This window comes from Aulonocara sp. 'chitande type north' Nkhata Bay, linkage group LG14 (genome assembly GCF_057382095.1).
Source record: "Aulonocara sp. 'chitande type north' Nkhata Bay isolate Kocher_YH1m ecotype deep benthic linkage group LG14, A_spYH_male_GT1.1, whole genome shotgun sequence".
Classification (NCBI taxonomy): Eukaryota; Metazoa; Chordata; class Actinopteri; order Cichliformes; family Cichlidae; genus Aulonocara; species Aulonocara sp. 'chitande type north' Nkhata Bay.
In genome coordinates this window covers 9,699,072-9,716,123 of record NC_141357.1, presented here as the reverse complement: position 1 = coordinate 9,716,123, position 17,052 = coordinate 9,699,072, and the positions used below count along the sequence as shown (strand labels likewise).

The following is a 17,052-nucleotide window of genomic DNA, read 5'->3' as shown; positions in this document are numbered from 1 at the left end:
TTTGTACAATTTATATTTTACTTTAGGCAATTCAACACCTTATATTTAAACAGTGAAAATAAACCAGAAATCCACTTAGAAAACATTTGTACTAAGTGTTCAGTAAATGTTAACTTTCAGTGTTCAAACTTTTATGCAGTAAACACATTTAAGATTAATTTTACACATACAGGACTCAAAATGGTTAACAATTTTTGAAACAGAGTCAACATGTTTAACATAATGCTGGTTCATTCATCAGCACATCTCTTTGAGGATTAAATGCAGGATAAGTGTTAAGGACAGGGTAGTACAACAACTGTCAAGACACATTTCTTGAATATAATATCAAAAATAACTAGATAGAAAACAATTAGTGTCTTCTATTTTTTATCAACACTATCATTTTTTCCCAGTGGACTTCCAAATACAAAGCAACACAATCTGAATAAAATTTCTTAGTGCTCAAAACAAGTGACATCTTTAGAACATACTGTTCTTGAGACTTGTTACTTTTGCACTGGCTCGCAGTCCATCAAGATCAAGCAACAGCTTCTGAAAGACTTCGAAAGTATATTTCAGTTCCTTGCAATAGCTCAGATTGAGAGCATATATTATGCCCATGAGTAACGCACAGCAACTTGGGATATCCGGGCCCTCCAGGATTTTTGTTCCTTCTACCACAATGGTTGCAGTCTTGTGGTCAGATCCAGGGGTATACCGGTCACCGATGATGGCAATTTTCATCACCTGCCTTTCTAGGTTGGCCTCAAATTCTTCTGTGTCCTTGTAAAGCACATTTAAAAAATAGGTTAGTTGATTATAGATTAGACTTTTATCCTTGCTGAATCTTAATAATTCAGAAGATCAGTGCACACACACACACACACACACACACACACACACTGACCCAAATAGGATCTATCAATAAGCATGAGACAAAATTATGGTATCATAAGACAAATCAATAAAAATACAGCCCATTTTTTGTTTTGATTTTTTTTAACCACACAACATGAACAACATTTTCTATGACCAGTTAGACCTGCTCTACCTAAATCGATTTCTAACATGGGATTTACTTGCTTAATGTGAGGTTCACTTGTGTAGGCCTAAAGACAACATTCTAGTTTGTTTTTAAGAAAACTAAACAACAGTATGCCAGGTTTGGTCATCAATTTAGAATGTAAAACTAAGGAAAACAATAAACTCAAATTGAACATATACATAATTATTAGCTTTGACATATTGGATTAGCTGAAATGATTAAGTGAAACGCTACAATCATTAGTTGAATTGTTCATACAAATTTACACTGTGATCAGTGTGGATTTATTTGTGTTTAAGATGCTGAATTACTTACACCAAACTCCATGAAAAGGTCTTCTTCCTTCTCTCCAAGGTATGTGATAAGGCAGCGGATGGCTACTTCTCTGCGCATTTCAATTGTATTGTGCTATTCAAGAAAAAAAAAAGATAAAGTATGAGTATAAACTACATGGGTGACTGCCAACAAAGTGCATTTCAAAGATAACACAAAGTGCAACACAAAGTCTAAATAGTTATCATACCTCAAGAAGCATGTCCTTGATCTGCCTGATTCTCACTCCTTTAGCTCCTCCCCTTGATGAAACGACATCCATCAGTTTTGGGGTGCAATGGTCAAGTTTAGCCATAAACGTGGATTCCAGGCTTACAGTGGTTATTCTCTTGAACTCTTCCTTTATCTGTAGATGACACAAACAGAAGAATTAATCCTTGCAGAAAATTAGCTATATTGCATTAATGAATGTTCTAATACATTAGTTAAAGAGGAACAACTAAATCTGTATGAACCACAATAGTAAAATGGACAACATCAAAATGGCCCACTATTACTGATTGTTTTTTTTCCCCATACTCTTTAAATGAGTCACTTGTGAAAAGCTGGACCAGTTAAATACTCTGTTATAGGAAACTGCAACCATTATTCCAAGCAAATGTCAGACTTCACCAAAATTATCTTTAAAAGAAACCTGTTGTTTTCAAAGCATTTAAGATAAACTTGCTTTAAACTGATAATCCATCACATTCATCATTTAATTTTTTTACATTTTATTCTGTACTGTTGGAGTCATGTTTCTGCTTATTTACTGTTGCATTCAAAAATATTTGTGTATGAGAATGTTTATTTTTTTTACTTTGTGCATTAGGATTAAGATTGTAATCAGAAAATCAAATATAGAACATATGGGGAGTCATATGAGTGTATTATGTATGAAATGTAAGAGAAAAATTTTTGGTACCTGTGTCGCATCAAATAATGCAGGCCAACGCTCCATGAAGTTCCTGATAGCGGGTGCCTCATATACGATTTCTTGCCTGCGAAGAGAGAATGTCTTACCCATTTTCCCTGCAATCACCTGGCAATTTTCCCTTTTCGTCACTTCACACAAGAGGTCCACTCTTTCCTTCTCCAAACTTCCACTTGTTTCCCCTTGAGGATGTGGAGGTAGGTAATTTACTTCAGCCTTTTTAGGCTTTTTAACATTTTTAGCAGGAGCCTGCTCATGTGCTGGTTTCCTCTTGAGTGAGTTCACCACAATTTCGGGGCAGCCAGTACCTCGAAGTTTGGATCTGAAGTTGTTCATTTTATATTTGAGGCGCTGAATCCATCCATAACATCCATGAAAAGAACCTGGTTCTTTGAGGCAGGGATGTTTTTTAGTCAAGGTCTCTGCTACTTGACTTAGTTGTGCACTTGATGGATAAGCAGTGCACTCAAAAATAGCCTCAGCTAAACTTCCAAGGATGTCTGGAAGTAGTGTGATAAGATCTTTAGTACCAAAAACAGTCCCAGAACAAATGAAGTTTTGATTGCCAGACTGCAGCAGAATCTCCGTACTGGTAGAGAAACGAGGGATTGGAAATTCTATGGGCCATCCATTTGATCGCTGGACTGGTATTTCTGTCTCTAATTCTGAAGAGACAGGCAATGTGTCATGTGACAATGCAGATGAGCAGGCATCATCAGAAAATTGAAGAGGATCATCAGCAAGGCTTGTAAAGGATCTGTCTACATCTGTTAAGGTCAGAGTTACTGTAGGAGGTTCCTGGATATAGATCACCTTGATAGTGTCCTTATCCTTAATGTCAGTTGTTGAAAGCAAGGAGAAAAACTCATTACCAAAATCAGCATCCTTGTAATGCAAACAGAAATCCCCAGAAATCCTAAATGTATCTTGAACAACTGAATGAAGTTCCTCAACTGTTCCAGGGATTCTAGATGGTAATGCCAGTTTCTGGACATCATGTTCTGAAAGAATCACTCGTAGATGGGCTGGTTGTGACATTAATGAATCTGTAATAATAAAAAAAAGGTATAAAATGTTTCAGTGAGCACCATAACAATGAAGGTAAGTAAAAAATGCACAATAGCGTTTCCCACAGAGTTGGCTTCACAAAATACCAGGCCAACACCAAACTCTATTCCTTCTAATTTTTCTCAATCTGTTTTAAATGAAAACATGAAGACTACATTATAACAACGTCAACAACAATAACATACTATGTTCTTGCACATTATTTGCATCTTGTACCCACATCTTAATGTAATGTCAGGCTGATCATCATATAAAAGTTACAAATGAGAAAACCCTGTTACTGTCTTTTTGTTCTGGACTTTTGTTGACTTCCAAATTTGACAAGTCAAGGCTATGTTGGCATTCTATGGGACATAAATGTAACGTTTCAGGGTTACAATGCTTTTTCCACCAAGCATGTAAGGTGTTAAGGGGAAGATATCAGACAGCTCTGCTGGCTCTAGCACTTTCACAGTGTGTGTTTTCTCAAGAACATAGCTCCTGAGATGCTCAATTGACCAAGAACTTAAGCATTTAACAATGAATACAAGCATGCCCTTCACAACAACTATTTGGATCAACTCTCCAAAATCTGTCACACCACCCGTCGAGCCATTAGCCAAAATCATGCCAACTGCATACTTTGTGCCGCTATAACATACATTGTTGGCTATCTGAATGCGTGTTTCACCAGCAAATTTAGCATGCAGTGCTTCCTTGATGTCTTCTCTTAGCACAGTAACATCTACAGTAGACAGTTGTGTGGCCTGCAAGACAGGTTTCACAGCACTGGGATCATGCTGGTTGTATGCCATCATCAACTGATGTTTCATGGACAGTGACAATAGAATATTTCGAAAGCTGTGAGTGTGCCTAACAACACGCTTAAAAAAGTTGTGTTTGGCCTCAAACCGCATGGTCCAAAGCAACACAAGTGGACCATAGGCCCTGATCAGCTGTGGATAATGCTCCAGGTAGTGATGTTTGGGGATTAATTTTTCATGTGGGAAAACCTGGAGAAACCTGTGTCTGTGTTCAGAGATCTTGCTGTCTAGGTAACAGATACTCTCCTCTGTGTGAACATGACTTACAACAAGCTCAGCTATGTCCTTCAGTACTAGAAGTACTTCCCAAGCTGGTTCACCCTCAGGGATTTTTGATCCAATTATGAGGGGTAGGAACCGCAGCAATGACCAGTTTTCATGGGCATTCCCTCCAACACTTTTCTTTGCTGCAAAATTCAGAGGGACCTGTTGTGGAGCATCAGTCTTGTCTGACCATTTGTAGGGGAATGTTTTGATGTTTTTGTTGAGTTCATCAAGAGTGAAGTATTTACTCTTAATGAACACTTGAAGACACAGAGCCAGCTCACGAGGGACTATACCTTCAAACAGATCGTGCAACAAATCAGGTGGGTATCCTGTCAAAACATTGAAGTACTTCAGATTCTCTGTAAGTGCACACTGTCTCTTGACTCCACATACATGTGTCAAAGCAGGGTTCTCCTGCACATTCTGGATGTGCATTTGATGCTGTTCTGTGGTTCTGGGTTGAAATGCGCCTGTTCTTACTTCTGCCACCTGAAACTCTGACTGCTCAGCCAGACAAAATCTACAAAAGTAAGAACTGCAGAAGTTTTCTACAAATCCTCCCACAGAATGGGCTCCAAGATTATCTGCAACAATACTAAACACTGTTCCTTTAACTTTTCTGCCTAATGCTGGGACATACAGGCCCTCCTCCTCCAAGCTCACAAGGTCTTTCAGCAGTGGCTCCAGTACAGTACTGTAACCAAATCTTTTTACATCATCAGCCTTGCAGAGAATTGCTAAGAAGATGGAGGTCAGTGAAGATCTGAGCTGCGCAGGAATATCAGCTATCACCCAGTACACAGCAGTGACTTTGTGTTTTTTCCTTGACGTGCCCAAGGGATTGCATATTTCAAAGTCATCAATATACAGAATAATAGCAATGGTAGGATCTTCTCCAGAAAACAACTCATTTGTTTTATAATAAATGCCATCACAAAATGCCCTGTACTGTGTTCCATCTTTACCTTGAGGTTTTTCATCATGCAAGATCAAATCCTGGATCTCTTTCCGTGTCATAGCCTGAAGCAATGACTTCAGAATAGGAACATACTGGAAGCTTCTGTCTTCCTCCCTACTAAGTGCATACTCCACTGGTTCCACTACAGCAAACTGCTCCTTAAAATATGCCCTTCTCTTGTAGGCAGAAGAAAGTGAACCACCACTACACAAGGTGGAGGTAAAGGGGTTGGCCTCACAAAGCTCTGTCACCATATCTGACACAACAGATTCATCTATCTCACAATTGTTCTTCCTCAGACAGGACTGTAAAATCTCTTTTATGAGGGGGCCTGATGCTGTTTCGGTGATAAAGTGTAATTCCTCAATAATCTCATCAATACACTTGTTAGATACATTAAATTTGCTCTCCAGTTTTAGAAACAACAATGCCATGTTTTTTTCAATGATATTTGGTAGATCTCTCACATCATCATCGTTACCTTGACCATCATTGGTAATCGATAATTCCTCATCCTGAACATCCATATTACTACAATCTTCTGTATTTGAAGAACACACATACCTTTTTAACAGGTTTTCCTTGAAGTCTTGCAGTGAATGAGGAGTATGCCTTCGGCTTCTGTGGGAGGCAAATGTTCCATAAACATTAGTGCTGAAATTGCAGTTTTTAAATACACAAATGACCGTTTCGTGTTTTTTCAAATGTCGACCAAGGTGCTCGAAAAACAGTTTTTCTGTGGAGATTGCACTGGTGCTACAACTCTGGCAAGTGAAAGACAGAGTTTCTGCAGATCTGACTCGTTCCTGAGTTTCCTGAGAGTGATTTCTTGATAGATGTGATCTAAGGCTACCCCAAGTTTTGAAGGAACAAAAACAATCTTGGTGAGGACATGAGAGACATCCCCCTCCATAACTATGGCGTAATCTATAATGTTTTAGCAGCCCTGTTTTTGTAGTGGTTACAAATTTACACAATTTGCACACCCAGCCCATTTTGTAAAAATGTGTACTAACTTAACAAACTACTAATGACCCTAGATAATCATACTATGTACAAACTGCTTACGTAAAGTCTTAATGTCAAGTAGGTTTACATAACCTATGCCAGAATGATGCTGTCGGAATCACATTAACAATATTTCACACAACCTGTGTTAGAAAAAGTAATAAAGCTAGATACAACTTTAAAGATCAAGAACAATACATACTTTAAGCTGTATCACAATAGTAACCACAATAAAATGTAATATTATTTATGGCGTCTCGTTATGCAAGTTTTATAAAGACATAAAATAAGTGAGCCAGACAGAAAAAAAAGGTTTATATGGTTATCCCTCTGACAAAGTTATTCACAGCTTAAAGGCTTCCAATTTAAAAAAAAAGTCAGCCTAAAAAAAGTCACAATTTCTGATCAAAATTAGATTGCATTGTGTAGCAAAACTTCAACCATGCTTTTCCTAGCTACAGCAACACTATCTAGCTAAAGACTTTTGTCAAATGAAACTTTATAAGTCTTAACCACTCCTGTGCTAAAGTTTAGAATGGCTAGCATTAGCTACATGTGGTAGTGCAAAATATTTCCTCAAGTGTATCAGCATAACCATCATACACAAATCCACCAATGAGACTAGCACAAATCCTTTGCTTTAGTAGAACTGTTATTTGTAAATTAAATGTTACTTACCTTGAAATTTCTTTTACATAAGCTTGCAAGTCCGCCATGCAAGCACAGTCTTAATATGTGAATTTGCCCGGGCACGTTAAGTGAGTAGGGGAGGGAACTTGAAATCAGAAGTTACAATGGAGAAAAAATAAGTTATCTATTCAATTTCTTTGAGTAATTGCAACTTGAATTTTGTTTTGGACACATTAATATTGGGATTTAATTTCATATTACATACAAAATTAATTTGATGTAATTACCAAAATTATTAATTCATCACAACCCCAAAAATAAAGTTTGCAACTTAGAAGATCTATCTTAATCAGTAAATTTGAATTTTTATCTTGCAACCATGGATTTAATCAAGTGGTGGTAAAAGGCCTGATGAATTACTTTTTAGAGTGTGTTTTGTAAAGGCAGACGTCATGGTTAGCTGCTTGATTTTATAAAGCTCTCACAGAAAACACAAGTCATACAGAAATTCAATGTGCCAGAGAAGACATGCAGTATGGTTTCAACCCCCAAAAATCAGGTCCCACCGATTTCACCAGATTTCACTCCATAAGAGTTTCCTCTTTTCAAAACTCTCCCAATTCATCCAGTGACCCTGCTTGGCCAGTGCTATGGCTCTGGCGTGTCTTACTGTTTCCTCCTTTCGACACACCTCCTCCACCGCCATTTTTTGACGTTCGGTTACAGATGCCTGTTGCCACCGAGGTTGCCAAGACCAAATCCTTCTCTGCCCTGTTGGACGCGACCCACCATGTCATTATGGCTCAGAGCCGATTTGGCCTGTAGCACAGACGTGGCTGTGGTCCACTTCCTCCCTGTTGCTAGGGTGGGAGCAGCGCCCCTCACTATGGGGTCCCGGGAGTCCTTGAGTGACATCTCAAGCCTCACTCAAGGAGTGCAGTGTTGTTAATCCGCCTGAGGTCATTAGCCAAGTTTTGCCTTCGTTTGTCAAGTTGCCAGGTATCATTGAGGTCTACATTATACCACCGTCCCAGGCTCTTGATGGACATCTCTTAGACTGTTGGAATTGGTTCTCCACTGATATAGAATTGCCAGTTTCAAGTGTATTTTGTCACAACAGTAAGAAGTCTCCAAAGGTTGATTCTGTTCATCTGAATGTAGCGTTTTCAGTGGGAAAAATGTCTCGTCACTCATCCAAGTGACTTCTTCAGTCTCAGCTGACTGCAGGTTTCCCCAATCTTATAAACAGTATATTTGCATAATGACTGAAAGCAGACCCCTGAAGGAACAGTGGGCTTGGAGGTCAGTTCCTTCATCACGATTATGCAAATTCTCATGACCATTGATCAACAACCACTGATCAAAGATACATGAGTAGAAGGAAGAAAGAAGTGCCAAGATACAATTGTCAGAAGTGGGATTCGAACCCACGCCTCCAGGTGAGACTGCGACCTGAACGCAGCGCCTTAGACCGCTCGGCCATCCTGACACATTGCAACAGCCAACTAGTTGAATAATCCCACGCAGTTGCTGATTTCCATTTGACATACTTGTATGTTAAGTGCATGTAATAAACAAATAAAAATAATTACTAAGAAAATATATTGATTTAAAAGTTTGTGTTAAATGTTGTAAGTCAGATCGAAATAGAAAGATCAGGTGTGGTGGACAGGAATGATTAGATGTCAACAACTTGATTGGATGGCCAAAGTGTGAAATGTGACGTCCTGTGAGGGAAGCGTGAAAAAGCGTGAGCAGGTATAAAAAGACATTCTGGGTTCTTCTATTTTGTCTTTTGCGAGATGAGCAGTTGGGAAGGTTGGATCTAAGAGGTTCACAGTTGAAAGTTCAAGCAGACACGCTAGAGGGGGAACCACAGCCCAACCTGTGAACTGGTTTCAAATGAATGCCCAGCTGCTTTCCTGTTGGGTGATTTTCATCAACACAGAACACGGGGATAAATGCATTTTTGGTTCCATCCTCTCTCCTCACCAAGGAAATGTCCTACTTTGAGTTTGTCTCCACCTGCTGGGCGGTGGCGTGTTTAGAGTGGAGGATGTAGTTGCAGCTGTCCTGCAGGTGGAGGTGGTGCCGGACAAGCAGAGCAGCAGATTTGTGAGTGTTTTGGACTTGAATTAAAAAGACCAAGACATGCTGATGAGGTTGCTGTGTGATCTAGAGACAAGTATAAGGATGTGTATAAAGATTGGGTCTAGCTGTATTGCTCAGGCTGCGCTACAGCATCTATTCACAGGTGCGATCCCACTACTGAGCGACACGGGGGCTTTGACCTGCTCCGTCTCCGACCTGGGCACCCCTCCTTAGGTGACCTGGTGGTCTCAGGCTCCCCCAGGATCACCATATCAATGCCGAACGCAATGCGGACACCCGATCGACATAGCCTGCTGCAGCTCAGAGCTCCTGAGCTCAAACGATCCTCAAACCTCAGCCTCCCGGTAGCTTGGATTACAGGCACGCGCCACCGCACCCGGCGAGAAGCACTTACGTTAACAGGGCTTTTAACCATGTCTGAGGTAACATCATGACACTATCCTGCTGCCCATCATTAGCAAAGTTGTAATGATGGGCAGCAAAGATGAGGAATGAATGGTGCACAATTGTTATATGCAAGTTTTTAGAAAGCTCGTGGTTAACCCAAGAGTATTTTGTCACAATATCAAGAAGAGTAAAGCTTCAATGTCAGAAGTGGGATTCAAAGCCACACCTCCAGGGGAGACTGCAACCTGAACGCAGCGCCTTAGACCGCTCAGCCATTCTGACATTGCAGTGCCAGTTTGGTGGAGGTTACCACTGTTAGATACTTTGGAAGAAACACACATTATCCTTCTCATAACACATATAGCAGCTGTTCAGCCATGGAAACGTAGTGCGAATAATCTACAATGTCATCCATACTGATCATTTGGCTGAATACTTTTAGACAGGTTGCCATGACATGACAGTTCACACAGTTTCACATCGGTTCCATGGTGTAATGGTTAGCACTCTGGACTTTGAATCCAGCGATCCGCGTTCAAATCTCGGTGGCATCTGCTTTTTGGGAGGTGAAACCATACTGCATGTCACATAGTGGTAACTTGTTTTTGGTCGCCAAGCGGTCGAAGGCACTGCGTTCAGGTCGCAGTCTCTTCTGAAGGCGTTTGTTCGAATATAGCAGCTGTTCAGCCATGTAAACACATACTACGAAGCTCGTGGCGCCCACTTTCTGTGCTGACTTTGAGGTCGGAAGAGGTTTGGAGCTGTACAGTTAGTGAGTCAGCAGAGTGTTTGTGACTTTTGCGCACAAGTGCACCTCAGCACTCGGATACTCCAATCTGTAACTTTGTGTGGGTTGTAACTGAATTTCAGACAGCTCTTTAGTACCACATAGTGACTGACAAGTGAAGGAACTCTTTAGTGATTGACAAGTGTTTTGTAAAGGCAGACGTCATGGTTAGCTGCTTGATTTTATAAAGCTCTCACAGAAAACACAAGTCATACAGAAATTCAATGTGCCAGAGAAGACATGCAGTATGGTTTCACCCCCCAAAAATCAGGTCCCACCGATTTCACCAGATTTCACTCCATAAGAGTTTCCTCTTTTCAAAACTCTCCCAATTCATCCAGTGACCCTGCTTGGCCAGCGCTATGGCTCTGGCGTGTCTTACTGTTTCCTCCTTTGGACACACCTCCTCCACCACCATTTTTTGACGTTCGGTTACAGATGCCTGTTGCCACCGAGGTTGCCAAGACCAAATCCTTCTCTGCCCTGTTGGACGCGACCCACCATGTCATTATGGCTCAGAGCCGATTTGGCCTGTAGCACAGACGTGGCTGTGGTCCACTTCCTCCCTGTTGCTAGGGTGGGAGCAGCGCCCCTCACTATGGGGTCCCGGGAGTCCTTGAGTGACATCTCAAGCCTCACTCAAGGAGTGCAGTGTTGTTAATCCGCCTGAGGTCATTAGCCAAGTTTTGCCTTCGTTTGTCAAGTTGCCAGGTATCATTGAGGTCTACATTATACCACCGTCCCAGGCTCTTGATGGACATCTCTTAGACTGTTGGAATTGGTTCTCCACTGATATAGAATTGCCAGTTTCAAGTGTATTTTGTCACAACAGTAAGAAGTCTCCAAAGGTTGATTCTGTTCATCTGAATGTAGCGTTTTCAGTGGGGAAAAATGTCTCGTCACTCATCCAAGTGACTTCTTCAGTCTCAGCTGACTGCAGGTTTCCCCAATCTTATAAACAGTATATTTGCATAATGACTGAAAGCAGCCAATTGAAGGAACAGTGGGCTTGGAGGTCAGTTCCTTCATCACGATTATGCAAATTCTCATGACCATTGATCAACAATTACTGATCAAAGATACATGAGTAGAAGGAAGAAAGAAGTGCCAAGATACAATTGTCAGAAGTGGGATTCGAACCCACACCTCTAGGGGAGACTGCAACATGAACGCAGCGCCTTAGACCTCTCGGCCTTCCTGACACATTGCAACAGCCAACTAGTTGAATAATCCCACGCAGTTGCTGATTTCCATTTGACATACTTGTATGTTAAGTGCATGTAATAAACAAATAAAAATAATTACTAAGAAAATATATTGATTTAAAAGTTTGTGTTAAATGTTGTAAGTCAGATCGAAATAGAAAGATCAGGTGTGGTGGACAGGAATGATTAGATGTCAACAACTTGATTGGATGGCCAAAGTGTGAAATGTGACGTCCTGTGAGGGAAGCGTGAAAAAGCGTGAGCAGGTATAAAAAGACATTCTGGGTTCTTCTATTTTGTCTTTTGCGAGATGAGCAGTTGGGAAGGTTGGATCTAAGAGGTTCACAGTTGAAAGTTCAAGCAGACACGCTAGAGGGGGAACCACAGCCCAACCTGTGAACTGGTTTCAAATGAATGCCCAGCTGCTTTCCTGTTGGGTGATTTTCATCAACACAGAACATGGGGATAAATGCATTTTTGGTTCCATCCTCTCTCCTCACCAAGGAAATGTCCTACTTTGAGTTTGTCTCCACCTGCTGGGCGGTGGCGTGTTTAGAGTGGAGGATGTAGTTGCAGCTGTCCTGCAGGTGGAGGTGGTGCCGGACAAGCAGAGCAGCAGATTTGTGAGTGTTTTGGACTTGAATTAAAAAGACCAAGACATGCTGATGAGGCTGCTGTGTGATCTAGAGACAAGTATAAGGATGTGTATAAAGATTGGGTCTAGCTGTATTGCTCAGGCTGCGCTACAGCATCTATTCACAGGTGCGATCCCACTACTGAGCGACACGGGGGCTTTGACCTGCTCCGTCTCCGACCTGGGCCGGTGCACCCCTCCTTAGGTGACCTGGTGGTCTCAGGCTCCCCCAGGATCACCATATCAATGCCGAACGCAATGCGGACACCCGATCGACATAGCCTGCTGCAGCTCAGAGCTCCTGAGCTCAAACAATCCTCAAACCTCAGCCTCCCGGTAGCTTGGATTACAGGCACGCGGCACCAGACACGGCGAGAAGCACTTACGTTATCAGGGCTTTTAACCATGTCTGAGGTAACATCATGACACTATCCTGCTGCCCATCATTAGCAAAGTTGTAATGATGGGCAGCAAAGATGAGGAATGAATGGTGCACAATTGTTATATGCAAGTTTTTAGAAAGCTCGTGGTTAACCCAAGAGTATTTTGTCACAATATCAAGAAGAGTAAAGCTTCAATGTCAGAAGTGGGATTCAAAGCCACACCTCCAGAGGAGACTGTAACCTGAACGCAGCGCCTTAGACCGCTCAGCCATTCTGACATTGCAGTGCCAGTTTGGTGGAGGTTACCACTGTTAGATACTTTGGAAGAAACACACATTATCCTTCTCATAACACATATAGCAGCTGTTCAGCCATGGAAACGTAGTGCAAATAATCTACAATGTCATCCATACTGATCATTTGGCTGAATACTTTTAGGCAGGTTGCCATGACATGACAGTTCACACAGTTTCACATTGGTTCCATGGTGTAATGGTTAGCACTCTGGACTTTGAATCCAGCGATCCGTGTTCAAATCTCGATGGGACCTGCTTATTGGGAGGTGAAACCATACTGCATGTCACATAGTGATAACTTGTTTTTGGTCGCCAAGCGGGCGAAGGCACTGCGTTCAGGTCGCAGTCTCCTCTGAAGGCGTTTGTTCAAATATAGCAGCTGTTCAGCCATGTAAACACATACTACGAAGCTCGTGGCGCCCACTTTCTGTGCTGACTTTGAGGTCGGAAGAGGTTTGGAGCTGTACAGTTAGTGAGTCAGCAGAGTGTTTGTGACTTTTGCGCACAAGCGCACCTCAGCACTCGGATACTCCAATCTGTAACTTTGTGTGGGCTGTAACTGAATTTCAGACAGCTCTTTAGTACCACATAGTGACTGACAAGTGAAGGAACTCTTTAGTGATTGACAAGTGTTTTGTAAAGGCAGACGTCATGGTTAGCTGCTTGATTTTATAAAGCTCTCACAGAAAACACAAGTCATACAGAAATTCAATGTGCCAGAGAAGACATGCAGTATGGTTTCACCCCCCAAAAATCAGGTCCCACCGATTTCACCAGATTTCACTCCATAAGAGTTTCCTCTTTTCAAAACTCTCCCAATTCATCCAGTGACCCTGCTTGTTTTACTGTTGCACCCAACCATTCTACAACTGAAATGCCTTGGACTGTTAACCATTTCAGGCAAGTGGAGTGAACCATATTTTGCTACATTCTCATCTGATTGGGGCTTCCTTTTCTTGATTTTTGGAGAGAACTCTTAATTACTGGTATTATTCAGGTCTCGCTCACATGTTTGTCCCTGGTTTCTCAGCCAAGAGGAGCTTGAACTCCAGATACTGTGAGTTCTTTTCACACATTGAGATCATTGTTAATTTTTAGCAACGACGTGATCTTGTAGAAATAATTAGGTGTCATGGATTTAGCTATAAATGCGACTCTTATTTTTTACCTTACTGGAAAACATTTCTGCATTTTACCCATATTTTATTTTTAACTCAAAATCAAAAATTCCAGATTCTCCTACATGTTGGTTTTGGACCAGATAGGACGACAGATTTCAGGTGGCCCTGTGTTTTTCTCTATTACATCTGCCACTGAAACTCGATAATCTTTGTGTGGCTCCTCCTGGGTTCTCACCCTCTCCTATCTGGCTCACATGACTCTCATCTTCTGAAAAATCTATGTTTGAATCTCGCTCAATTATTCTGTTGAGAATTTTCTCTGCCTTTGTTAAAGAGTTGTCTACTAGGAAAAAGTGAAATAAATATAAGTACAAAGTCCCGACGTGCACTAGAGTACACATTAATAAATTAGTCATTTCCTCTGTGAAACTAAATAAGCATAATTCTTAAGAACCCCTCAAATTATTTACTAGATGTTTATTTTTGAAAAGTAATCAAGATCTGAGTTTAACAAAACATTTTAATTGTATCAAGTTTACCTTTCTTTCTTCCATAAAATGTGCTTGTGGGCATGCCAGCCATTTTGAAAAGGTGGGGGGAAAAAACAAAACAATTGGCAAGGCCACGCCCCCACACATTTGATATAATTTTAAAGGTACTGTTGTCCTCTCTAAGAAACATCAGGACTTAGATGAGTGGTAAGTAGAGTATGAGAGCTACAAGCAAAAACTAAATGTGTACTAGTGCGCAAAAATGAAGTACTGGGTCATCAGGAGGTTATGAGGGACATTTATAAAACTAAAAATCCCACAAACCTTGAAGGGCACTTGAAAAGCTCACACAAGAAGGCTAACCTAGCTTACCTTGAAGAGCTCATCAGGGGGAGCACACTCCCCCTCCTTGAAGAGCTCCCCCACTCAACCCGCATCCCCAGAAAACAGCTAACCCCAGATAAGGCAGCGTGATGCATCCCGAGACAACAGGACGGGGACACCTATATAACTGTGTGAGTCAATCGCCTTCAAAAAGTTTATCAATTCACTTGAACCAAAATTAGGAGCACCCGGTGCTGCAAGAGTTAATAGTCTCAATACCCAAGGATAAGCAGAAGAGCATGACTGATATGATGGAGCTGGGATTTGGTGACACTTAATTTTTGCAAAACACTACTAAAACTATAACTGGCGCTAATCAAAACATTTTTATACATATTGCAGTTTGTTGCTCATTATAGAGTTGTGCTCAAGTTAATAAGGGTTAAAAGCTACAGTCAGCACGATGTCTGGCTGATCTATGGAGGGGAAAGGCTTCGAGCATGGAAGGCCGCACGCGCTTACATAACACTGATATCATGTTATTCTCTGTGATCTTTTATTCAATTATATCTTTAAGTTAAGTTTTAAGTAGTGGCAGTTAATTACACGAGATTCATTTAATATTATATACCTGAGTCAGAGAATCACATGCAGATCAACTTGACAACCTGGGAGACCTTGTAGCTGCAATATTGTGTCTCCATAAGGGACAGTAGGCAGAAGCAAACACATGATTTTTGGGGGGCAAATGTTAGGATTAAAAATGGCTAATTTGTTTTTGATGTCTTTTCTTAATATGAGTGGCTTTAGTAATTTTCAGACACACTTTGCAAATGTGCTTATAATGAGTTGGCACTCAGTCTTTTGAAGGTCATAAGCTTCGTTCGGCGTGATGGTCCGGACTGATAAAGTGTAGGAAATGCCTTGAGTGCAGAGGGCTAAATGCAAACACGCTTACACACACATAGGATATGATTAGAATAAGTCCCTGGGACATTCTGAATATTCTAAACCAATTCTGAATCACTAGAAGGTCAGTAGATAACAACATTAGGTTATTAGGGTTAGGAAGAGAGGTGTTTTGGTTTTTTGTCTCTTACAGAGAAAGGAACAGACACCAGACGAGGTCACAGATAGGCGAGGATCCTTCGCAGCAGAGACGGACACAGTGACTGCCGAGACGCCAGCTGGGTGCAAGTGTCATGGCGTTTGGGCTCCAGCTAGTCACCTCAAAAGGATGGATCCCATAAACACAGCAATAACCATGAAGGGGTTGGCGGAAATCCGGGAACACCAGACCAACGAGGTTCGAGAGGCTCTTGGGCAAAAGGGGGACGCGTTCCTGTTCTTTTTCTGGAGGATACACAGGACACACAGGACCCGAGGATACACAGATCGTCGTTTGAAATCGAGGCAGAATAATCCCCTGATCTGTGCCACGACTGAAGGGTTGTCTAACCCCTGAGGTTGAAGAAAGAAGAGCAGAGGATCACCCAACTGGACGACACTGGTAGCTGCAGCAATAAAATAAAGGCTAAAAGCTCCTTGGACAGAGGTTCTAGTCTGAGTACGTCTGAAGGGTATAAGGTAGCACCAAATAAAGCTGTGGGAGAACTGGGGAGTGTCATCTGTACCGGCTACTGTTGTAATAATAGTTTTTCTTACATCTGAACTGCGCAAACTCAGAGGTCATCTCACATGTGGTTCGCCCATCAGGGGGACAAAGGACCTCAGGAGTAAGAAGAAATGAACCCGGCCACACTGGAGTACAGGGTGTAGGTGAGCTCATTATTCTAACGAGCTCATCAGGGGAAGTGTTAGATTATAATATTATTTTATGCCATGTTAGACCCCTAATTAAAGGTTGTGAATTATTATGTAGTTTTAGTTTGCATTATTCTCCTGAATTAGAAGAAGCTGATAACTATTGCATTTGTTAAACTGATTTGCATTACATTAGACTGCTGATTTATTGTGGATGAATGATGTTGTTTTATGATGTTATAAGAAATACTGTTTGCAGAAAGTCATCGCCTTATTTGTCTGATTAGAAGAGAACGGAACATGCTGGAGTTTTCTGCCCCATCTCAGCAGGAGCAGATAAACAGGGAGCCAAGGTCGTAGCTTAGGCGCCGTGTGAGAGAAAGCATGTGAATGTTTAGGCTTTTATGATAAGGTGGGGACACCAGAGGCTATAAGAGTTTGATCAATGCTCCACCATTTTGAGATCTGAGGCTGTCTGCATACAGTGTCCATCTCCCACGCGTGTGACTATTAAAATCATCGTTTGACTTAACCCGGCCGG

The 17,052-nt window shown here is 41.4% G+C and overlaps 1 protein-coding gene and 3 non-coding genes across 4 annotated transcripts; all 4 read right to left on the bottom strand.

Annotated features, from left to right (window-relative positions):
* Nucleotides 1-462: 462 nt before the first annotated feature.
* Nucleotides 463-2,609, bottom strand: LOC147314118 (uncharacterized). Its single transcript, XM_086262765.1, has 4 exons — nucleotides 2,265-2,609; nucleotides 1,551-1,706; nucleotides 1,343-1,435; nucleotides 463-765 (listed from the first exon to the last, which is right to left on the bottom strand). The coding sequence occupies exons 1-4, from the start codon at nucleotides 2,607-2,609 to the stop codon at nucleotides 463-465; spliced, it is 897 nt and encodes a 298-aa protein (XP_086118891.1).
* Nucleotides 2,610-8,413: 5,804 nt separating this feature from the next.
* On the bottom strand, nucleotides 8,414-8,496 carry trnal-cag (transfer RNA leucine (anticodon CAG)). Its single transcript has one exon. It is a non-coding gene; the product is annotated as a tRNA-Leu (tRNA).
* Nucleotides 8,497-9,207: 711 nt separating this feature from the next.
* On the bottom strand, nucleotides 9,208-9,500 carry LOC147314116 (signal recognition particle RNA). Its single transcript, XR_015124870.1, has one exon.
* Nucleotides 9,501-12,206: 2,706 nt separating this feature from the next.
* LOC147314115 (signal recognition particle RNA) lies at nucleotides 12,207-12,505 on the bottom strand. Its single transcript, XR_015124866.1, has one exon.
* Between the last annotated feature and the right edge of the window lie 4,547 nt (nucleotides 12,506-17,052).

Coding starts and splice junctions, on each gene's coding strand:
- LOC147314118 (XM_086262765.1), bottom strand. CDS start 2,609: ATGAACAACTTCAGATCCAAACTTCGAGGTACTGGCTGCCCCGAAATT. Junction 1,707..2,264: donor CATTATTTGATGCGACACAG/GTACCAAAAATT, acceptor TGTCATCTACAG/ATAAAGGAAGAGTTCAAGAG. Junction 1,436..1,550: donor TCAAGGACATGCTTCTTGAG/GTATGATAACTA, acceptor TTTCTTGAATAG/CACAATACAATTGAAATGCG.